The following is a 21,246-nucleotide window of genomic DNA, read 5'->3' as shown; positions in this document are numbered from 1 at the left end:
GGCGACGCTCTGCCCACCAGGGGGCGATGCTCTGCCCCTCCGGGGCGTTGCTCTGTTGCGACCAGAGCCACTCTAGCGCCTGGGGCAGAGGCCAAGGAGCCATCCCCAGCGCCCGGGCCATCTTTGCTCCAATGGAGCCTCGGCTGCAGGAGGGGAAGAGAGAGACAGAGAGGAAGGAGAGGGGGAGGGGTGGAGAAGCAGATGGGCACTTCTCCTGTGTGTCCTGGCCGGGAATCGAACCCGGGACTTCTGCACGCCAGGCCGACGCTCTACCACTGAGCCAACCGGCCAGGGCCCATTCAGAATTTATTTTTGTGAATAATGTGAGAATTTAATTTTTTCTTATAGGGAAATGTGTGGTGGTTTCTTCCACTGTCTTTATCAGGAAAAAGCCCCACAAATTTTCCCTATTGATTTTTTTGGTTTCTCTCATATAAGAAGTCGTCATACATAGTCTTGCATCCATTTTGATATTCTCTATTCCATCCTATAGACCCATATTTTTGACAATATCACACTCTCTACCATAACTTTATAAAAATATTTTCTATACTGTTAGGGCAGTTCTTTTCTCTTTGTTTTTCCTTTTTACAGTTTTCTTATATATATTTGGAGGTTTACTCTTTCATGTGAATTTTAGAAACTTTTAGAAAAAAGCTCAGTTTGTCAAATTCCAAAAAGACCCTGTTAATATTTCATTGGAATAACATTGAATTTAGACTAATATTAAAACAATGATCACCTTTATTATACTGAATCTTCTCATCCATAAATGTTTATATATATATAAATATACATGTATATGTTGTATATAGAGAGATCAATCGATCATTTTTATGTCCTTCGATAATTGCTTTATGACACTTCCATAAAAATTGAATTCCTTTTTTATTATACTTAAGTACTTTAAAATCATTTTATATGTTATTTTTTATTTCTACTATGAAATTGTTCTTTTATCTGTCATATTTTACAGTTATTGGTGGTCTATAGGAACATTATTGATTTTTCCATGTTCATCTCACTATTAACTTTTTCAAACTTTTTTCAGTCTCTGGAGCTTGAGCTTTTATATTAAACTTAGTCCCTATCCTCAAAAGGGTCAATGACATTTTCATCGACTACTTTTTTTTAGCACTATAGTGCATATGGAAAGGTCAAAGTTTCTAATATGACAACCAGGGCAAAGTCCAAGAGGCATTTATCACAAGGTATCTTTGCTAAGATCTGTTCACTTGCAACAATGGTTTGGATGAGATCCACTTGTGTTCTCTCTTGCATCTTGGTTTCTGCTCACATAGCAGCTGTATCGGTAAGTCAAATTCTGCTCTTCTGGGTGCTTAGATATATTCATTCTAGTATATGTCACCCATTTTCTGTATATTTATTTGCTTTCAGATTAAGCATCATTCTAAAGGAATGGGTAAGGCTCAACTGAAATGCATAGTGTTTCTGAACTTTCTCTCTTTTGTTCAGCAAGACTAGTAACAATTTTCCCCTTACTTTTAACAGTGCATGATGGAGATTTTGATGAACAGAAGGATATCTCAGATATCAATTTAGGTGAGTTAAATATCTGCATTATTGATTTCCTGAAATAATTTTGAATCCTGTGATAGAATTACTGAAAAGCTATTACCTTCATAATTTGGTATTCGGTAATTTGGGGGGAGAATTATTTCTTGGTGCTTCCTTAGAATTTGCAGAGTTTCTATAAAATGGAAATGTGAAAAGGGAGTGATGATCAGAGTAAATTTTCTGGGAGAAATAATTTCTTAACAGATCTAGAAATATGTAACAAGATTGTTATTTATAAATATTTTATTTTGCCAGTTATCATTTTGCAAAAAAAGAAAAGAAAATGGCTGATTATTTTGCTTGCTATAGGAAAATATAAGGAGTATGCCTAAGGTTTATATTCAGTGTGTGTGTGGAGGGGGGGACCCAGCCCTTCTACTGGGCCACCGTATTCACTAACAACTGTTTACTCAGGACTTAGAGAAGAGTGCAAAGGTGTTTCCGTTTCAACATCTTGTCTACAAACACATTTCTTAAAGAAATCCCTCAGTCTCATTGATTACTGAGAGGAGGGGGAAGCTAGCTGAGTTATAATCTCTTTCTTCCCCTTTTTGTCCTGCTTCTAAAATAAGAGAGAAGCCTCTACATCCTGGGTGTTTCTGTTTAGGGTTGGTGAGAAACAGAGGTGTTGTATTTATGGTCATAGACACCTATAGTTTACAACAGCTTTCATATCTAATATCACATTTATTTGTCAGATCCTCTAGTGGAGTACAGTGCTATGTTCATTTTGCAGGACAGCCGGCTCCTTGGGGTTGAGGTGACTCACCCAAGATCACAGATGGAAGTGATCTGTGATCACTCCAGGTCTTCTGACTCATAGCTTAGTGCTATTTGAAGACTATAAAACTAGAATACCCCATACCCAGAGGTTAAATTTCTCTGACCTTATCCCATTTACAAGGAAGGCAGGCCAGTCAATATTTATTTAGAAAAATCTGAGAATGGCTGCATGGGCAAAATAGAAATAGTCCAGTAAGGTAATGGGTGTACGGGGTCCAGGACTGCAGAGTCAGGTGACAAATGATCTCTCGTCAGAGTCCGGTAGTCAGCATCTAGTGACTGAGGTCTGCTCTGCTCTGAAACAGGCTGGGATTAGAGGCAGTTTCCTGATCTTAGCCTTATTTACCCAGTAAAAAATAGTTCTTTTTTCTTAGAGCTATTTCTCCCTCCTCATCTCCACCACCACCTCTGAACTATGACCCCAAAGGAGAAATTTTCCCGTGTGTGCCCTTTCTCTTTCGAGGTCATTCCGACCATGTTATCAGGAATGACTGGGTTAGCCGAAGAGCCAGAAATCACAAATGTTTGAGAGAACCATACAGAGAAAATGGTTACCTCTTTACTGTCTTCTCTCTATGTCCCCTGATGCTGATGTAACCTTTTTTTTTTTATCCCAAAACTTGCTCCTGTCAGTCTTTTTCCTTTCAATAAATCCATTTCCCTCCTTCTAGGTCAGGGGTCGGGAATCTATGGCTCGCAAGCCAGATGTGGCTCTTTTGATGACTGCATCTGGCTCACAGACAAGTCTTTAATAAAAAAAATAAAAACGTTAAAAATATAAAACATTCTCATGTATTAACAATCCTTTCATTTCCTACCGCTCCTGTTCATGGTTGAGGGTGGCTGGAGCCAATTATAGCTGTCCTCTGGGACAACACCAAATTTTTATTGGATAATGCGTAATGTACACGGGTCGTTGTATGGCTCTCACGGAATTACATTTTAAAACATGTGGCATTCATGGCTCTCTCAGCCAAAAAGCTTCCCGACCCCTGCTCTAGGTCATTAGGTGCAGAGCTTCAGTGTTTCCCTAGTCTTGTCTTTCTCTCACACCTTACACACCACCTGTGTGCAAATGCTATTAGGTCTACCATCAAATTATGTCATAACTTGTGACTTTTCTGTACTTTCTCTTTTCCTGTCCTGCATCACGCCGTCCCATCTCTGGCCCTTGCAGTGGCCTGAGAACTGCTCTTCCCTTTCTGCCCTCATTCCTTCCAGGCTATTCCTCCCAAAGTGACAGGGATCTCCTACTGTCAATCAGGCCCATTGTTTCTCCCATCCAGCCTCCAGCGGGAAGATTCCAGTCTCTCAATCTTCCAACACTGACTCGTGTTGGCCGGCTTCTTATCCAGCACCCACTAAGGGCCCTGAAGTCTTGATTCTCAAAGGGCAACAGGCGAATGTCACCCATATCACCTGAGAGCTTTCTTAGAAATGCAGCACCTAAAAAAAAAAAAAAAAAATGCAGCACCTTGCGCCCCACCCAGACCTGCAGAATGAGCGTCTCCCCTTTGACAGACCCCAGACGACTCCTCAGCATACTAATGCTTGAGGTGACTGCACGGTGCCAGCTTTCTCAGTCCATTTGCTACTACTGCCCCCTGCCCACGCCCCCAGTTACTTCCTTGTGCCCCCCATCCCCCAGACCTGTAGCTATCCCTCTATAAAATGTTTGTGGTCCCCCAACCAGCAGCCTCGGCACCACCAGGGAACTTGTTAGAAATGAACATTCTCAAGCCCCACCCCAGATTTGCTGACTCAGAAAGCCCGGGAGTGGCCTCAGCAAGCTGTGTCTCCACAGCCCTCCAGGGGAGTCTGACGCTGACATTTGGGTACCTCTGCTCTAAGACAGCAGGGATTCCTATTTGCTGTTGCCTTTGCCTTCGGTGCTCTTCCTTCGCTCCCCACTCCGTCAGATTTCTGCCGAAATGCCACCTCCTCAGGGAGGTCTTCCCTGACCACTCTTTATAAAATACCAGCTCTCCCTGACTTCAGCACTCTTTTCCTCCTTACTCCATTTCTTGTTTGTTTGTTTTTTTTGCTATTGCCATACTCTACATTTTTATTTATTCATTCATCCCCCCCCAGACAAGAATGTTGTCTCCCTGAAGGTTTCTTTTGTCCTCTGCTGTATCCGCAGCACCTAGAACAAGGCCTAGGCTGCGACAGGCACTTAGGAAGCGTGTGCTACAGTGAACAAAGTGGGTAGTGAGTAGACTGAGGCTCGCTGTCAGTGGGTGTGTACGTCTTTGGGAACAGGTCCTCTTGACAGACACACTCTCTCACCCCTCTGCGACCCATCTATGCTGACCAGCCATTGAGGCCTCTCCCCCCACTCCTGATCCAGCCCAGGTGTCAGGAAATGCACTCTGCGGCTCATGACAAGCCAAGGGGCGAGTGTGGCTACACCAGCACACAGTACCCCTCCTGGAAGGGAACCCAGGCCCTGGGTCCTTCTGCAGGTGGGGCGATGGTGCCAGTGCGCCCTGTCATTGGGGGGGGGGGGCTGCTGTCACGTATGGGGGTTAGGGTGATGGAGATTAAGAAAATCTAGGAAATGAGAAAAGGGGTGATGCTGGGGGCAGCCCTATTTGCTTGGCTTTGGTGGGTACCACTGTTTGGGAAACAGCAGAACCAACCCACTTACCTGGGGTGGGGAAGAAGCGTGGTGTGATAACAGAAGGGGCCCCGGCTGGGAAGGCAGGATTTCACAGCTCAGGCAGTGCTGGCCACTGGGGACATCACTTTCCGTCTCAGGAATCCCTTTTGCCCACTGAAGTCGGAGAGGTTTGGAGTCAGCAGTCCAAAAGATCTCTTCTTACTTACTCATCTTTTACTTTTAAAGTTCTTGGATGAAGTTTCTCGTTCTACAAATGAAAACAGAGGATATATGAGATTTATTTGCTATATACATCTGCTCCATTTTGCATTGTTTCAAAAAGAGTTTCACCACATAAAGATGAATAATTAAAGATGTACAATGAGGTGGGACATAAAAGCAAGACTAAGAGACATGGGCAGGAGTGTGGTGGTTACGGGGGGGTAGGGGGAGGGAAGGGGGAGAGGGGGAAGGGTACAAAGAAAACTGGATAGAGGGTGACGGAGGACGATCTCTCTTTGGGTGATGGGTATGCAAAGGAACTAAATGACAAGATAACCTGGAAATGTTTTCTTTGAATATATGTACCCTGATTTATTGATGTCATCCCATTAAAATAAAAATTTATTTATTAAAAAAAAAAGATGTACAATGAAAAAGATGCATGATGTGATGAGAGATGCCTTTTAGTAGTACTCATTCAAATATTTCTTTCTTTCTTTTCCAAATCTACATCTAGCGTCAGGGTTGGACCTGTTCCAAGGGGACATCCTCCTGCGGGTGAGCACCTGCCCGTGACACACAGGTCCCCCAGGACTGACCGTGATGTGCTGGGAGCCTCCTCTCTGTGACCCTGTGATGACGGTGCAGTGGGCGGGATGAGAGTCTTTTATCTCCAATCTGTACCCACAAGGGCTTCTGGTGTGGTTGTCGGGGACAGAAACAGACAAAAACGTCAGCAAACATCCCAAAAAGAGTCTATACTTTATTATTAAGTTTACAATTAAATTAAAATTTTAATTTAAAACTTTAATTTAAAACTTAAACTTAATTTTAATTTAATTTACAATTAAAAAATTTTAAATTAAGATTTAATTCTAAAGTTGCTTTGTGCAACTTTTCTAATAAGTGAAAAACAAGAGAGAAGAAACTGCACCTATATGTTTGGTGTTTTTTTTTGTATTTTTCTGAAGCTAGATACAGGGAGAGACAGTCAGACAGACTCCCGCATGCGCCCGACCGGGATCCACCGGCATGCCCACCAGGGGGCGATGCTCTGCCCACCAGGAGGCAATGCTCTGCCCTTCCAGGGCGTCGCTCTGCCGCGACCAGAGCCACTCTAGCGCCTGAGGCAGAGGCCAAGGAGCCATCCCCAGCGCCCGGGCCATCTTTGCTCCAATGGAGCCTTGGCTGTGGGAGGGGAAGAGAGAGACAGAGAGGAAGGAGAGGGGGAGAGGTGGAGAAGCAGATGGGCGCTTCTCCTGTGTGCCCTGGCCAGGAATCGAACCCGGGACTTCTGCACGCCAGGCCGACACTCTACCACTGAGCCAACCGGCCAGGGCTGCACCCATATGTTTAAAGGGGCTATTTTGGTCTGGGGGGAAATTGCAGGTCTCCTTTATTTTGTTCTTGTTAATTTCTCTGAATTTTCTAAATTGTCCGTAATGAATTTTCATCTTTGTAGCCAGGAGACACCTGCTACTGAATCTCTGACTGTGTGACAGATTATTTGTGAGTTTCGTGAAGGCAGAGCCCTGGAGGACATGCCCTCCCAGTGATCCTTGCCTTTGTGTTTTTCACAGAACTCCAGAAATGGCCTGAGAGACCCCAACGCCAGGTGGACGTTCCCCATTCCTTACATTCTGGCGGACAATCTGGGTAATGCTAATTGTTCTTAATTTAAGAGCTTTGTTTCTAACTCTTCTCCCACCCCCTTCTCCCATTCATCAGCTTCAGATGGGGAGTAGCTGGCAGTGCTCAAGGGGGTTGCGAAGCCCGAGGATTCTTCATCTCCCGGTTGAAAGACAGACATTACATCAGCATTGCTTCACCAGTCTGAGACACAGAGTATCAGATAATTATTTTGAAAAAGGTGGAAGACATGACCATGTTTTTGGTTTTTTTTCTTTTCCTTTTTTGTGACACAGAGAGAGAGAGAGAGAGAGAGAGAGGAACAGATAAGGACAGACAGGAAGAGAGAGAGATGAGAAGCATCAATTATTTGTTGTGGCATCTTAGTTGTTCATTGATTGCTTTTTCATATGTGCCTTGACCAGGGGCTACAGCAGACTGAGTGACCCCTTGATCAAGCCAGTAACCTTGGGCTTCAAGCCATGACCTTTGGGCTCAAACCAGTGACCATGGGGTTATGTCTATGATCCCATGCTCAAGGCAGTGACCCTGCACTCAAGCTGGTGAGCCCATGCTCAAGCCAGCAACTTTGGGGTTTTGAACCTGGGTCCTCTGTGTCCTAGTCTGTCGCTCTATCCACTGTGCCACTGCCTGGTCAGGCAACATGAACATGTTAATAATGCCAGAAGCGCCATTGAGGACGAAAACACAATGAAATACAATTTGGCATCGCAGCCATGAAAAATTTGCACTTTAAATAATAATTAGCTTAGGTGAATCTAACTATGGTATCAAGATACAATTTTCAGCATACTGATCCTCCCTTTTTGTTACAAGACAAAACATGCCATGTTTTTGAGAAACAGAGTCTAGAATTCCACACTTCATCATCCCCACTCCTCAACGTTAATATTATAAATTCTATTATTTTTTTCTGTCTTAAGATAAAGGACTGAGTGATATTTCATTCACTGTTGGAAATAATACTTGGTGGAAGTATTAGAAGCCACGTGTGGACATGGGCTGACCTCTAGCCGCTGACTGCTCTCTGAGCAGCCAATGGGAGGCGATACCTATGAGGCTCATGGGGGAGACAGCGGAAGATCAGAGAGACACGGGGAAGCCAGGAAAACCTTGCTCAATCCCAATGGGCTGCTGGGCTGCTCCTGCTCTCAAGTGTGACTGTGTTTCAGAGTATTCATCACTATTATCAGGGCTGCCTCCCATCCCATTCCCAGAGGAAAAGCGAGATATAAACAAAGGCTGTTGTTCTCATTTTATAGAGAAGTGAGCTGAGTGGTGTTCCCCAGTGTTTGCCGACACACTTGCAGATTCACAGAGCACTCGTACTTATTGGAACATGGTCTCAGAAACAGCAACTTTAAAGGGTATTTTCCCATGACAGTTTTTCTTCCTGTTTGTCACACCTGAGCTACCCCCTTCTCATTAAAACATAGACGTAGTGCCTGACCAGGCGGTGGCGCAGTGGATAGAGCATCAGACTTGAATGCGGAAAACCCAGGTTCAGGACCCCAAGGTCATCAGCTTGAGCACGGGCTCATCTGGTTTGAGCAAGGTTCACCAGCTTGGACCCAAGGTCTCTGGCCTGAGTAAGGGGTCACTCAGTCTGCTGTAGCCCCAAGGTCAAGGCACATATGAGAAAGCAATTAATGAACAACTAAGGAGCAGCAACAAAGAATTGATGTTTCTCCCTTCCCGTCTGTCCCTAGGTGTCTCTCTCTGTGACTCTCTCTGTCTCTATAACAAAAACAAAACAAAACAAAACAAAAAAAGAACACACATAGACATAGTTATTGAACCTCTATTTTGTGCCCCAAACCACTGCCTTCACCTGTTATTTTATTTACCCATCCCCACGCCTCTGTGGGGTGTTGGTGTTTCTCAGGCTTTAAAGTTAGGGTCCCCTGAGGGGCTTGTTAAAATGCAGAGGAGGTCCAGGTGGGGCCCAAGACTCTGCAGGTCTAATGCTCCTCCTGTGATGCTGATGCTCTTGATGTGCTGGCCATGCCTTGAGTAGCAAGGTCACCTTAGCTGCAAGGTAGGTGACAAATGGGAAAACTGAATGTGCTCCTTGGGGCTCAAGCTTTGTTCACAGTCCCTTATTAAATTCCCACAGAATGAAATACATGAATCAGTGTACAAGTCCATGGCTTTTTTTTTTTTTGTATTTTTCTGAAGTTGGAAACGGGGAGGCAGTCAGACAGACTCCCACATGTGCCAGACTGGGATCCACCCGGCACGCCCACCAGGGGGTGATGCTCTGCCCATCTGGGGCATCGCTCTGTTGCAACCAGAGCCATTCTAGCACCTGAGGCAGAGGCCATGGAGCCATCCTCAGCGCCTGGGCCAACTTTGCTCCAATGGAGCGTTGGCTGTGGAAGGGGAAGAGAGAGACAGAGAGGAAGGAGAGGAGGAAGGGTGGAGAAGCAGATGGGTGCCTCTCCTGTGTGCCCTGGCCGGGAATTGAACCCGGGACTCCTGCACGCCAGGCCAACGCTCTACCACTGAGACAACCAGCCAGGGCCAAGTCCATGGCTTTTGATGAATGCATAAACTAAGGTAACACCCACTTCCATCACTCCAGAAAGTTCTGCGTGCTCATCTCCACCCAATCCCCATCTCCAGTCTCCAATCCCCAATCCCCAATCTCCAGGGACAGCTACCATTCTAATTTCTTTCCTATAGATTAGTTTGCCTGATTTACAACTGATTTACAGGTAAATGGAATCACATAGTATTTCCTCTATTGTGTCTGGCTTCTTTTGCTCAACATGTTTTTTAAAGTTATTGGAAAATGTCCAACTCTTTCATGATTTTTTTTTATTGTATTAGTTGTCTTTTCATTATTTGTAGAAAAAAAGAAAAACTTTATATATTATAAAGTCCTTTGTCAGATTTAATGAATATTTTCTCTCAGTCTGTGATTTGACCTTTTTAAAACAATGTATTAATTTTATCACTATTTTATTTTTTTTATTTAGAAATTAAATTTAATGGGGTAACATTGATCAATAAGAATACATAGATTTCAGGTGAACATCTCTATAGCGTTTGAACTGTTGACTGTGTTGAGTGCCCATCATTCAGAGTCAACTCATTTTCTGTCGCCATATATTTGTCCCTCTTCACCTCCCTCCTTCCACCTTCTCCCCCAGGCATCGCTTCACTTTTGTCTATGTCCATGAGTCTCAGTTTTATATCCCGCTAGTGTGTGAAATCATATAGCTTTTAACTTTTTCTGATTTACTTATTTCACTTAATATAATGTTCTCAAGGTCCATCCATGTCATCATAAATGGCAATATATGATTGTTTCTTATGGCTAATGATAAGCTATATCACATCTTCTTTATCCAATCCTCTATTGAGGGACACTTTGGTTGTTTTTGTTCTAGCCAATGTAAATAATGCTGTGATGAACATGGGGGTGCATGTGTCCTTGTATACCAATGTTTTTGAGTTTTTCGGGGAGATACCTGGCAGAGGCATTGCTGGGTCATATGGTAGCTCTGTTCTAATTTTTGAGGAACTGTCATACTATCTTCCGTCATGGCTGTACCAGTTTACATTCCCACCAGTAGTGCAGGAGGGTTCCCTAAACGCAAACTTTTGACTTGTTCATTTTCTCTTGTTCCTCTGCTTTCTGTTTTATTGCTTTCTTCTCTTCTCTTTATTATTTTATTCCCTTTGTTCTACTTACATTAGATATAATTTGTGCTCCCTTTTTATCTTTAAGGTGGCAATTTATATCACTAACTTTAAATCTTCATTTAAAAAATATAGTACTTTATAATATGGCATCTAAAGCTATAAATTTTATTTGAATCCCAGTTTTACTGCTTTCTACATATTTTGATATGCTGTATCTTTATTAAAGTTTACTTTAATATTTTCTAATTTCTGTTGTAATTTTTAAAGAGTCCATGGGTCAATTAGCAGTGTGTTTTTAAATTTCAAAATATTCAGTCCTGGCCGGATAGCTCAATAGATTAGAGCTTCATCCCAAAGTGCAGAGGTTGCCAGTTCAATCCCCAGTCAGAGCACATACATATGCATATGTGTATTTTTATTCTGTATTTAAAATATGATTTTTAGGTCCATTCCTAATTTTTCAGTTTTAGTTTTCAAGAAATTGATTTACTACCAAAATATATCTATAATAGGCTTCTGTGGATTTCATATGGTGGCATGATTTTCTCAAAACTATGTTATGAACATTGTCCAAGATATCAATAATGCTCATTGATATTTCCTCCGACTTCTGTAGAGCTAAACGCCAAAGGAGCCATTCTCTATGCCTTTGAAATGTTCCGGCTCAAGTCTTGCGTGGACTTCAAGCCCTATGAAGGGGAGAGCTCATACATCATCTTTCAGCAGTTTGATGGGTCAGTATAAATTTTATTTCCTTTCCAAATGAGAGAAGGGGAGATAGAGAGACAGACTCCCACATGCGTCGCACCTGGGATCCACTCAGTAATCCCTGTCTGGGGCCAATGTGACCATCTGGGCCCATGCTCATATCCGAGGTATTTTTAGTGCCTGAGGTGGAGGCTCCATGGAGCCATCCTCAGTGCCTGGGGTGATGCACTCAACCCAATTGAGCCATGACTGCAGGAGAGGAGGAAAGAAAGATTGAAAAAAGGGGAGGGGGCAGGGTGGGAGGGGTGGAGAAGCAGATGTGTGCCCTGACTGGGAATCAAACCTGTACTATCCATAGGCCGGGCCGATGCTCTACCACTGAACCAAATGGCAAGGCCATGAAATTTTATAGAGTGTGAAAATCATGCATGTGTCAGTTTACAAAAAGTGACATATCTTTTTCAAAGGCTAAAAAGAAAAAATTGGAAAGAAACTAAAAGCAAATTCTAATCTTTCACTGTGAATTTTTAAATTAAACATCATTTTTAACATATTATGAAGAGAATGAGCTGTTTAGATACCTCCGGGCCGAGTAAGATTTATCTCAATTCTTTTCTTAGGTTTAGGTCATGTATTAAGTTCCATTACTCTTTTAAAATCAAGTTTATTAAAGTATAAATTATACCCTTGTTATAGTACTGTTTTAAATGGTGCTAGACCTCTTTGAAAAATTCTGATGTAAATTTGCCCTTCATATTTATTTCTAAGAAGAAGTAAATGGCACAGCAAATAAAATATTCCATATACTTTGGTGGTGTGTATGTCAACCAACATGGGCTAGAGGAGGTTGGGAAACAGAGCTGCCACCTGCTGTGACTGTGTCTTTAAGCCCAGCAAGATATTAGCTCATGCTGCAGTTCCCATAACTGCCTCTAGGTGTCGCCTGGATTTGGTTGTCTAGTTCTGCTGGTGGGGTTTCTGTTAATCATGGATGGGTGACATAGATGAAGAAGCGAGTTAGCACATGATATAGCCTCTTAAAGAAAAAAAATAATAATGCAGGCTCTGGCCCAGTAGCTCAGTTGATTGGATCGTCATCCCAACATGCTGAGGTTGTGCGTTGCATTCATGGTCCGGGCACATACAAAAGTCAACTAATGATGTCATGAATAAGTGGAACAATGAATCACTGTTTCTCTCTCTCTCTCTCTCTCTCTCTCTCTCTCTCTCTCTCTCTCTCTCATTTATCTCTCCCTCCTTTCTTTTCTCTCTAAAAATCAATTTTAAAAAAGAACCATACATTAGTAGAATAACAAATCAGTGTTTTTCTCTCTCCCCCTTTCTCTCTCTCTAAACCCCCCCCCCAAACACAAAATCAATAAATTTTAAAAAAATTTTAAAAAAAGGAAAAAAGTATATGAAAAATAATGGTAAAAAGAATGTAAAATTCTGATCACTGCTTAGATACAAGTTAAGTACCTTACTGAGTAGTTCTTTCTTAGTTCATTCTTTTATTAAAAAATGAAATACATATAAACAAAACCTGTATTATGTACCAGGAAGTATGTTAGTCTATAGGTACAAAGAAGTGTGAGACACAGTCTTAGACCTCACAAGGTTTACAGTCGGCAGCTGGTGGTGGTGGAGACGCAACAGGTAAGTATTATAGTTCTGGTACGCTGTGCCGAGTGCCATGGGCGATAGGAGGGCAGATGTCGCGGGAGCTGACCTTTCAGGGAGAGCCAGGCTGAGCGCTGGAGGAAGAAGAAAGGACATAGAGACAGGAGAGAGGGGAGGACCAGTGGGGCATGGGAAGAGAGCACGAGTGAGAGAAGGGGGAAAGAGGAGGACAGGATGACGGAGAAGGAGGGGAAGAGAGCAAACGTGAGCAGAAATACGGCTCACTTGGGGAACTCAGTAAGCTCAGAATGTCTGAAGCTTTGCATGTAAAGGGCAGAGGGAGGCGCGATGAGCCCGGAAGACAAGCAGGAGACTGGTAAGAGAGCTACGTGCGAGGGAATCGGCCCTTATGTAGAAATACGTTTGATTTCTCATTTTAGAAAGATTACTGTAGCAACAGTGGGTAAAGAATGGAAGTGGGGCAAGACCGGGGGCAGGAGATAAAGAAGTTGTTTCCCTTAAAATAAAGCAAAGTCAAAATCTTCTAAAAGATTTTCTTTTCTCACTAGATTCTCTTGGCTTCTTCTCAGTCTGTAAGTCCGTCCCCAGGTACCTGATGAAAGGGTGGGTCAGCTTTGAGGGACATGCTCAGTAAAACTTGAATCTGGGGGACTTTTTGTGTGTGACCAGAAGATGTCTGTTACAGTTAGATTAGAGGAAGGGCAAAGGGTGGAAAAGGTCTGGACAAGGGGCTGGCCGGACGTGTTCCAATTCCTTCAGGGTCCTGATCCCTTGACGCTAGAGGTTAACTGGGTTCCGTCAAAATGACAAGGTCAAAGATCCAGAGTGGTGGAGTTACAGTATTTTTGCAACTTACACTTTTCTGTGGGGGAATGGATATTTAAAAAAAGAGATAAAAAATAAATGGTTCCTCTGGTTTGTAGATATTTTGCAGAGTAAGCTGATTTGGTAGTGGAATTCTATTGTCAGAAAAACAAGATCCTTGTACAATTCAGTAAATTTACTAAAGACCATTGAAATGTGCACTTAAAATTGGTGAATTTTAGGATATGTAAAGTATGCCTTAATAAAGTCGTCATAACATAGTTAAGATTCATCTCTGAGAAGGAACAAATCCTTTAACATTTGAAGGTATATGATATTAGCAATCTCATGAGACACAGCCTTAGACCTCACAAAGTTTACAGTCGGCAGGTGGTGGTGGTGGAGACGCAACAGGTAAGTATTATAGTTCTGGTACGCTGTGCCGAGGGCCATGGGCGAGAGGAGGCGGATGTCTCGGGAGTTGACCTATCAGGGAGAGCCAGGCTGAGCGCTGGAGGAAGAAGAAAGGACATAGAGACAGGAGAGAGGGGAGGTACCAGTGGGGCATGGGAAGAGAGCACGAGTGAGAGAAGGGGGAAAGAGGAGGACAGGATGACGGAGAAGGAGGGGAAGAGAGAAAACAATAGCAGGTAAGACAATGTGACTGTCACCAAGGAACTTGCAATCTGTTGGCAGTATTTATTTTTTTTAAGATTTTATTTATTCATTTTAGAAAGGAGAGAGAGAGAAGGAGGTAGGAGCAGAAAGCATCAACTCCCATATGTGCCTTGCACACAAGCCCAGGGTTTCAAACTGGCGACCTCAAGTGTTGCAAGTCGAACCTTTATCCGCTAAACCACCATAGGCCAGACCTGTAGGCAGCATTTAAAACTATTGGCAGATTTTTTTTTCTATTGAGGATTGAATGAAGTATAGATTCTTGCTCCTCAGCTTAAAGCAGGTAGAAAGACAATTTGTGGAAAGCTTCGAGTTTGCTAAAAGAGATAGAAAATCAGGATAATGACAAAAGACTAAAATAATTGGGGAAAAAATGGGCCAAAGGCTATATAGCATGAGGGATTTAGAGTATCTGCCAGCAGTTGCTGAGTTCATTGTTTTCTGAGCAAAGTTTTGGGTCCCACTTGTCTAGAGTTCTTCAGCAATAATTAGGCAGCCTGTTCCGTGGTGTCAATAATGAGGCTCTTTTTCATGATTATAAAATTTACACCTGCTCATTATAGGAAATTTGGAAATTCATTAGAATATAAAGGAGAATATTAAAATCAACAATAGCCATCACTCAGAGACAGTGTTTTGGTAAAAAAGTTATAGTACTATGCTTTGGAATACTGTGTGGGTTTGTGGGGGTGAGGGAGAATGCTCATTTTTACTTCTTGCTCCCTGATGCCTTATTAGGATTAATTTGACACTTTTATAGTTGACCATCATTTTTGAAACCTGCATAACATATCTCCAGGAAATGTTTCTTATTCAACCAATCTCTTATTATTGAACTATTAGAATATATGAGACTACTATTGATCATTTCTTTTAAAACCTCAAACCTAACTTCCTTCTAATTTGTATTCTGAAATCTTAAGAAATACAGCCACTGAAGAATTATCTAGGAGAAAATTTTCCTCTTCTTTTTAAGGTGCTGGTCTGAGGTTGGCAACCAACACGTGGGACAGAACCTTTCCATTGGTCCAGGGTGTGACTATAAGGCCATCATCGAACATGAGATCCTTCATGCTCTGGGATTTTACCACGAGCAGTCACGGACTGACCGGGATGACTATGTAAAAATCTGGTGGGATGAAATTCGCCCAGGTATGTACGAGCCCAAGGTAGATGGGTGGGATGTGCTATTATTATCTTTATCATTTGCTGAGACCAAACATTTGGGATGAGCAGGTCAAATTGGGGTGTGGGAAGGTGCTTCAGATTCTCTAGTGGTAGCACAAAATATGATTTGTTGACCTGTCCCATGGTCAGAGGAGGATTTGACGGCGGGTGCACCAGGCACATGCCCTGGGCCCCGACTTCTGAAGGGCCCCACAAAACCCCAACTTTACACATTTTTTCTACTGTAAGGAGCCCAATATTTTTTTTTTTTTTTGCCTGGGGCCTCAACTAGCCTTAATCCACCTCTGCCTGTGGTCTGTGCTGACCTGACTGTAACTCATCCCATACAAGGATCTCAGGGAAAGGTGTATGTTAAATAACTTTAAATAGGGGTCGATTGAAACTTAATCAGAAGCCTTTGCTTAGTTTCAGTGTTTTTGTTGAAAATCCATCTAAAACGCTGTCTATTCTCCTGTCTCAGTGAGTAAAGTGAATTAGATCTCCCAGGATGTCAGGGTCATTTTTATGGACATGAAATCTTATATATAGCTCTAGGAGCCCTGATAAGGTTTAGTCAAATATGTTGACCATATGAAATACTCAAGAATTTTTTTTTTTTGGTGACTTACAAGTCAATGATAGATGTTTATTTTTTAAATTTTTTTTATTAATTTTAATGGGGTGACATCAATAAATCAAGGTACATATGTTCAAATAAAACATGTTCAGGTTATCTTGTCATTCAATTATATTGCATACCCATCACCCAAAGTCAGATTGTCCTCCATCACCTTCTATCTAGTTTTCTTTGTGCCCCTCCCCTTCCCTTTCCCCTCTCCCTCCCTCTCCTCCCCCTCTCCAACCACCACACTCTTATCAATGTCTCTTAGTCTCGTTTTTATGTCCCACCTACATATGGAATAATACAGTTCTTGTTTTTTTCTGATTTACTTATTTCACTCTGTATAAGGTTATCAAGATCCCACCATTTTGTTGTAAATGATCCAATGTCATCATTTCTTATGGCTGAGTAGTATTTCATAGTGTATATGTGCCACATCTTCTTTATCCAGAATGATAGGTGTTTAAAAACAAAGCAAAATAACAAAAATGAAACTTTTTCTCTGAAATTGCACCCTCAATCCTGTTCATTGTGGCCAGTAGTCGGGGTTCTGGTTCATCAAAATGTGCTGGTCTTCCTTTCTCTTTCTCAGCACCTCCCTTCTGCTGGTTCAAGCTCAGACTATACACAGGATAATGCTGTTTTATTTCAAGAATATCATCCAGTTATGTTGTTCTAACAGTTTCAGTGTTCTTTAATTTTGTTAGCCTTCCTTGGACATTACCTCCCTTAATTGATTGAGATAACTAAGTAGAGAGCTTTTAGTAAACTAAGACATAAATAATCGAACAGTTTCCCTATGTGCTGGGGAAAAGAGTCAATGCTGTGTTTTTGGAAACACCCAGTTTTTCATAAGGACCTAGGAGAGGGAGTGGGAAAGCATAATTTTTGTCAGTCACAGATCAATTAAACTTTAATACATTAGAAACATCCACTATTATTACCACACGTGGTTTTTATGAAACAAAATAACTGCCTTGTAATTAGTTACTTTTCTTATATCCCAGTTTCATATATGAGTTAATATATTGAAATGACTCTCTAATAATTTTACTTTTCTTTACTTAGAAGAACTTTAAAATTAAATAGGACTCCCCAGAAGACTTCTGCAAAACTAGCTCATTTTGGAGTAAGGCAGATTGGTGGTTCTTACGTGAGGTTGGGAAAAGATGGATAGTCAACTCAAAGTTACCTATGGGGTTTTTTAATCTGTGTGACTCCTGGTACCCCTATTCTGGTGTTTCTTTGCATGTGGAGTGCTGGTGGAAGGAGGGAAGTGGGTGTGGTTTGTCAACACCAGATAGGCTCTCAGCTTTGCCCAGCACACAGTCAGCCATCTTACTACCCAACTGCTGAGTGAGAGACTGGGGGGTATTCTCCCCTGCCTCCCATTCAATCTGGGGAAGTGTTAGAGAGCGTTCACCCGGATAGGAAGTAACAGATGAGGTTGAATATATTTGTCTCTCAGGGTAATTGGATTATCACAGTGTAGAGGGGGAAAGGAAAGTGAGGTTTATAGGGCAAAGGACCGACTCTCTGCTTGCGAGACTCAGGGCACTGTTAGATTTTGTCTGTTTGCGTAGAGGTCTGAATTTCTTACCTTCTTAGGCATATACTTGACTCAGCTGAGGAATGCTGAAGTATACAGGGAAGAAGCAGAAAACACATGTTCAAGTCTTGAAGAATATAATGTTTAGTGCTTTTTAAGATGGCTTTAGGCCAAAAGAAGTCCCCTTTGTCAGAAGGAGTCGACACAATGCCAGGGTGATTTGCAGACTTGCTCTGTTCTAGTTTGAGCACAGGTTACTCAACTGTTTACTCATCTCCTATCTCTATTTCCATCAGGTATAATTCCATATGTCGAAATCGCCCGCAAGAACTGCTCTCAAATGAGAGATCAAATCGAATAGGATCATAAACAAGGGCAGTATTATCACTCAGGGTAATTTATGAATTTTATTGAATCTCATCTTCAGTTGATGACAATCTTATTTAATCTAAGAAGACACTGTACTGGTGATGGAGTTCTTGCCCCAGATCTAACTCCATTTCTTAAGTCAGAACAGTGTTTTCTGGGTCTGTTTTCATTCATTATGGAAAAGCCTTTTGAGATCTATGTCTACTAGGAATTCGCCAACCACATACCTAGTTACAGTTCCCAGTAGACAGGGGCATGACAAAAAGTGTTAAATAAAATTTTAAATTATTCAAAACATTTATCTTGTAAAGCATTCCAATAAGAATCCTTGAATAATAAAGAAGAAAAAAGATCTAGTCTATCCTGACAATTTTATTAAAAGTTTAGGAAAACCTACCCAGTGAATCAAGAGTGCCTTGCTTAAGAGTTTCCAGGAGAGCCTGACCGGGCGGTGGCGCAGTGGATAGAGCGTCGGACTGGGATGCGGAGGACCCAAGTTCAAGATCCCGAGGTCACCAGCTTGAGCACAGGCTCATCTGGTTTGAGCAAAAAGCTCACCAGCTTGGACCCAAGGTTGCTGACTTGAGCAAGAGGTTACTCAGTCTGCTGTAGCCCCAAGGTCAAGGCACATATGAGAAAGCAATCAATGAACAACTAAGGTGCCACAATGAAAACTGATGATTGATGCTTCTCATCTCTCTCAGTCCCTGTCTGTCTGTCCCTACCTATCCCTCTCTCTGACTCTCTCTCTGTCTCTGTAAAAACAACAACAACAAGAAAACAGTTTCCAGGAGATCCAAGACCCAATCACACCACCTTGATGTTCTTTACAATTCTACCGACTCAACCGATATCTAGGACCAAGTGCTCTGAAAGAAGTTAATTGCCTTTTTCCTTGGGTCATTTATTTCTTGCAGTCTTATCTCACCATTGAGGATGCTTTGATCTCTTTTAAATTAAGTTCCCATAAAATCCCTGTGAGTTGAAAGGATGAAACATCAGTATTCTCATTCTGTATGGTCTTGATCAAAGGGGTTCATTGGTTTCTCCAAAAGCTTTTGGAAACTCCCTCCAGCACCTGCTGGACCAGCCACCAGGTTGTGCCACACTTCTGCAATCCTAAATGCGCCTGTGTGGATGTCTTTGAATGACGGTTACATTCTCTTCTCTCTGTTAAAGCCTCTGGAGGGGAAGCTAGAAAAGGAGAACATGAAGGTGGGAAGTTATGAGCATTTTCATTTCTTTCTTTTTTTTTTTTTTCCCTTTTCCAAGTGAGAGGAGGGGAGATAGTGAGATAGACTCCCTCATGTGTCCTGACCAGGATCCACCCAGCAACCCCATCTGGGGCTGACACTTGAACCAATTGCACCACTGGCTGCAGGAAGGGAAGAGGGAAAGAAGGGAGTATGGAAGGGGGAGAGAAGCAGATGGTCGCCTTTCTCGCGTGCCCTGACCGGGAATCACACCCAGGACACCCACACACTGGGCCGATGCTCTATTCACTGAGCCACTGGCCAGGGTCTCATTCAGGTTTTCTATCATTGCCAGAGAAGGAAATTAAAAATCTGCAGTTGAAACAGCAAATTTCTGGTGGCTAGCGCATTAAAAGAAGGTTTCTCATTTCAGCATTTCACATTGAAGTACATTTCATCTTGCTTGGGCTAATCTCATAAGAAGGTTTTCCTTTCTCATTCTGAAAGGAAAGTCAAATTTTTTTCTTCGTATTTTATTTTTCTTTCTGTAACAGAAGGCTATGAGCTTTGATGAAAAGGATGTCCTTTTCCAGAAAGCTGCTTACCTTTCCCTTGGCCCTTGAATTTTCTTGCGCTAACCTGCGGGGGAGCTGGCCAGGCACAGCTCTTGGTAGATGAGGCACTTAGCTGTGAGCAAGATGCAGTCTGCTCACTGTGTGCATCCTGAATACTTTCCTGAATTCAGAAATGCTGTTTCCTGCCATTCGGAATACCTTCTCCTCTTTGACAGTTTATCTTCTCTTTCTTAAACTCTTATACATATGCATATACACACACACACACACACACACACACACACACACACACATTTATTTATTTATTTATTTATTTATTTATTTATGAAAAGAGTCTTTGATTTAAATATATACATGTATTTAATAACATATGCATATATTGATTATAATTATAATATGCACATATTAATTGTGTGTCTGATATTCATTATAATTTTGCATACTATTATATAATATGTGGTTATCAATTGATGTTAATCAATACTGTATATTAATTTTATATTGCTATTCTAATTGTAAAATACGTATATATAGATGCATTATTTCCCTTTTTTTCCTTGAGTATTTTGTCAAAGAAGGTAGGACAGGAAAATGATATGACCAAACAGGACCTGTGAATTCTCTCACTGACAGGTTTCCAGCACAACTTTAACACCTACAGAGACGACTTCATCACAGACCTCAACACGCCCTATGATTATGAGTCCCTGATGCACTACGCACCTTTCTCATTTAACAAGAATGAGAGTGTCCCTACCATCACGGCTAAGATCCCCGAGTTTAACTCCATCATTGGGCAGCGCCTGGATTTCAGCACCATCGATTTGGAGAGGCTGAACCGAATGTACAATTGCAGTGAGTACCTCTGGGGCTGAGGACTAGGTCAACGAGCCCCAACAGAGAGTCTCGGGCCTACAGATTTCTTATGCATTTTCTTTTATTCTTCTTTCATGTTTTAGCTAAAGAAAATGGACAACTACATAACCTTACATCTCTAGAGTAGAAAAAATTAGAACACCTATATTACAAGATGGTTATGAAAATTATGTGGTTGTGTTTTGTAAAGTGCAAGTACTGGAGAGATTTAAGAAGTTATAATTGTCTACCTTCTATAGCTTCCTTTTGAAGGGTCCATCATTATATAAAGCTCAAGATACGTAGTAAGTAAGCTTGAAAGTACTTTGTATCCTGAAAAACTCTTTACCAGGGTAGTTGTCCCTAGAGTATTCTAATGCTCAGAGATGAGATATTTTCTAAAACTAACCCTACTGGTCTTCTGAGAAACAATCTTTCATTCTCTTCTATATATACATAGAGAGGCTCTACTAAGTACAAAGTCCAGTGATGTAAGTACCTCATTCTTGACCTCAAGGAGTTTGAGTTGGACTTTATAGAAAAGCACAATGAGAGGCCTTTTTATTATTTAACTAAGACTCTGTGTGGTGGGTAATACT

At 41.9% G+C, this 21,246-nt stretch overlaps 1 protein-coding gene across 1 annotated transcript in view; it reads left to right on the top strand.

Moving 5' to 3' along the window:
- The first annotated feature begins 1,205 nt into the window (after positions 1-1,205).
- MEP1A (meprin A subunit alpha) overlaps positions 1,206-21,246 on the top strand; it is a 35,242-nt gene continuing 15,201 nt past the window's right edge. Inside the window, exons 1-8 of the mRNA XM_066359254.1 lie at positions 1,206-1,312; positions 1,399-1,423; positions 1,513-1,563; positions 5,703-5,743; positions 6,766-6,841; positions 11,103-11,220; positions 15,294-15,469; positions 20,426-20,647. Coding sequence (XP_066215351.1) covers positions 1,244-1,312; positions 1,399-1,423; positions 1,513-1,563; positions 5,703-5,743; positions 6,766-6,841; positions 11,103-11,220; positions 15,294-15,469; positions 20,426-20,647 — 778 coding nt within the window. The 5' untranslated portion in view covers positions 1,206-1,243. The remainder of the gene's footprint in view (positions 1,313-1,398; positions 1,424-1,512; positions 1,564-5,702; positions 5,744-6,765; positions 6,842-11,102; positions 11,221-15,293; positions 15,470-20,425; positions 20,648-21,246) is intronic.

The sequence above is a fragment of the Saccopteryx leptura genome, chromosome 1 (genome assembly GCF_036850995.1).
Source record: "Saccopteryx leptura isolate mSacLep1 chromosome 1, mSacLep1_pri_phased_curated, whole genome shotgun sequence".
NCBI classification, from domain to species: Eukaryota; Metazoa; Chordata; class Mammalia; order Chiroptera; family Emballonuridae; genus Saccopteryx; species Saccopteryx leptura.
This window is presented reverse-complemented; position numbering and strand designations above follow the sequence as displayed.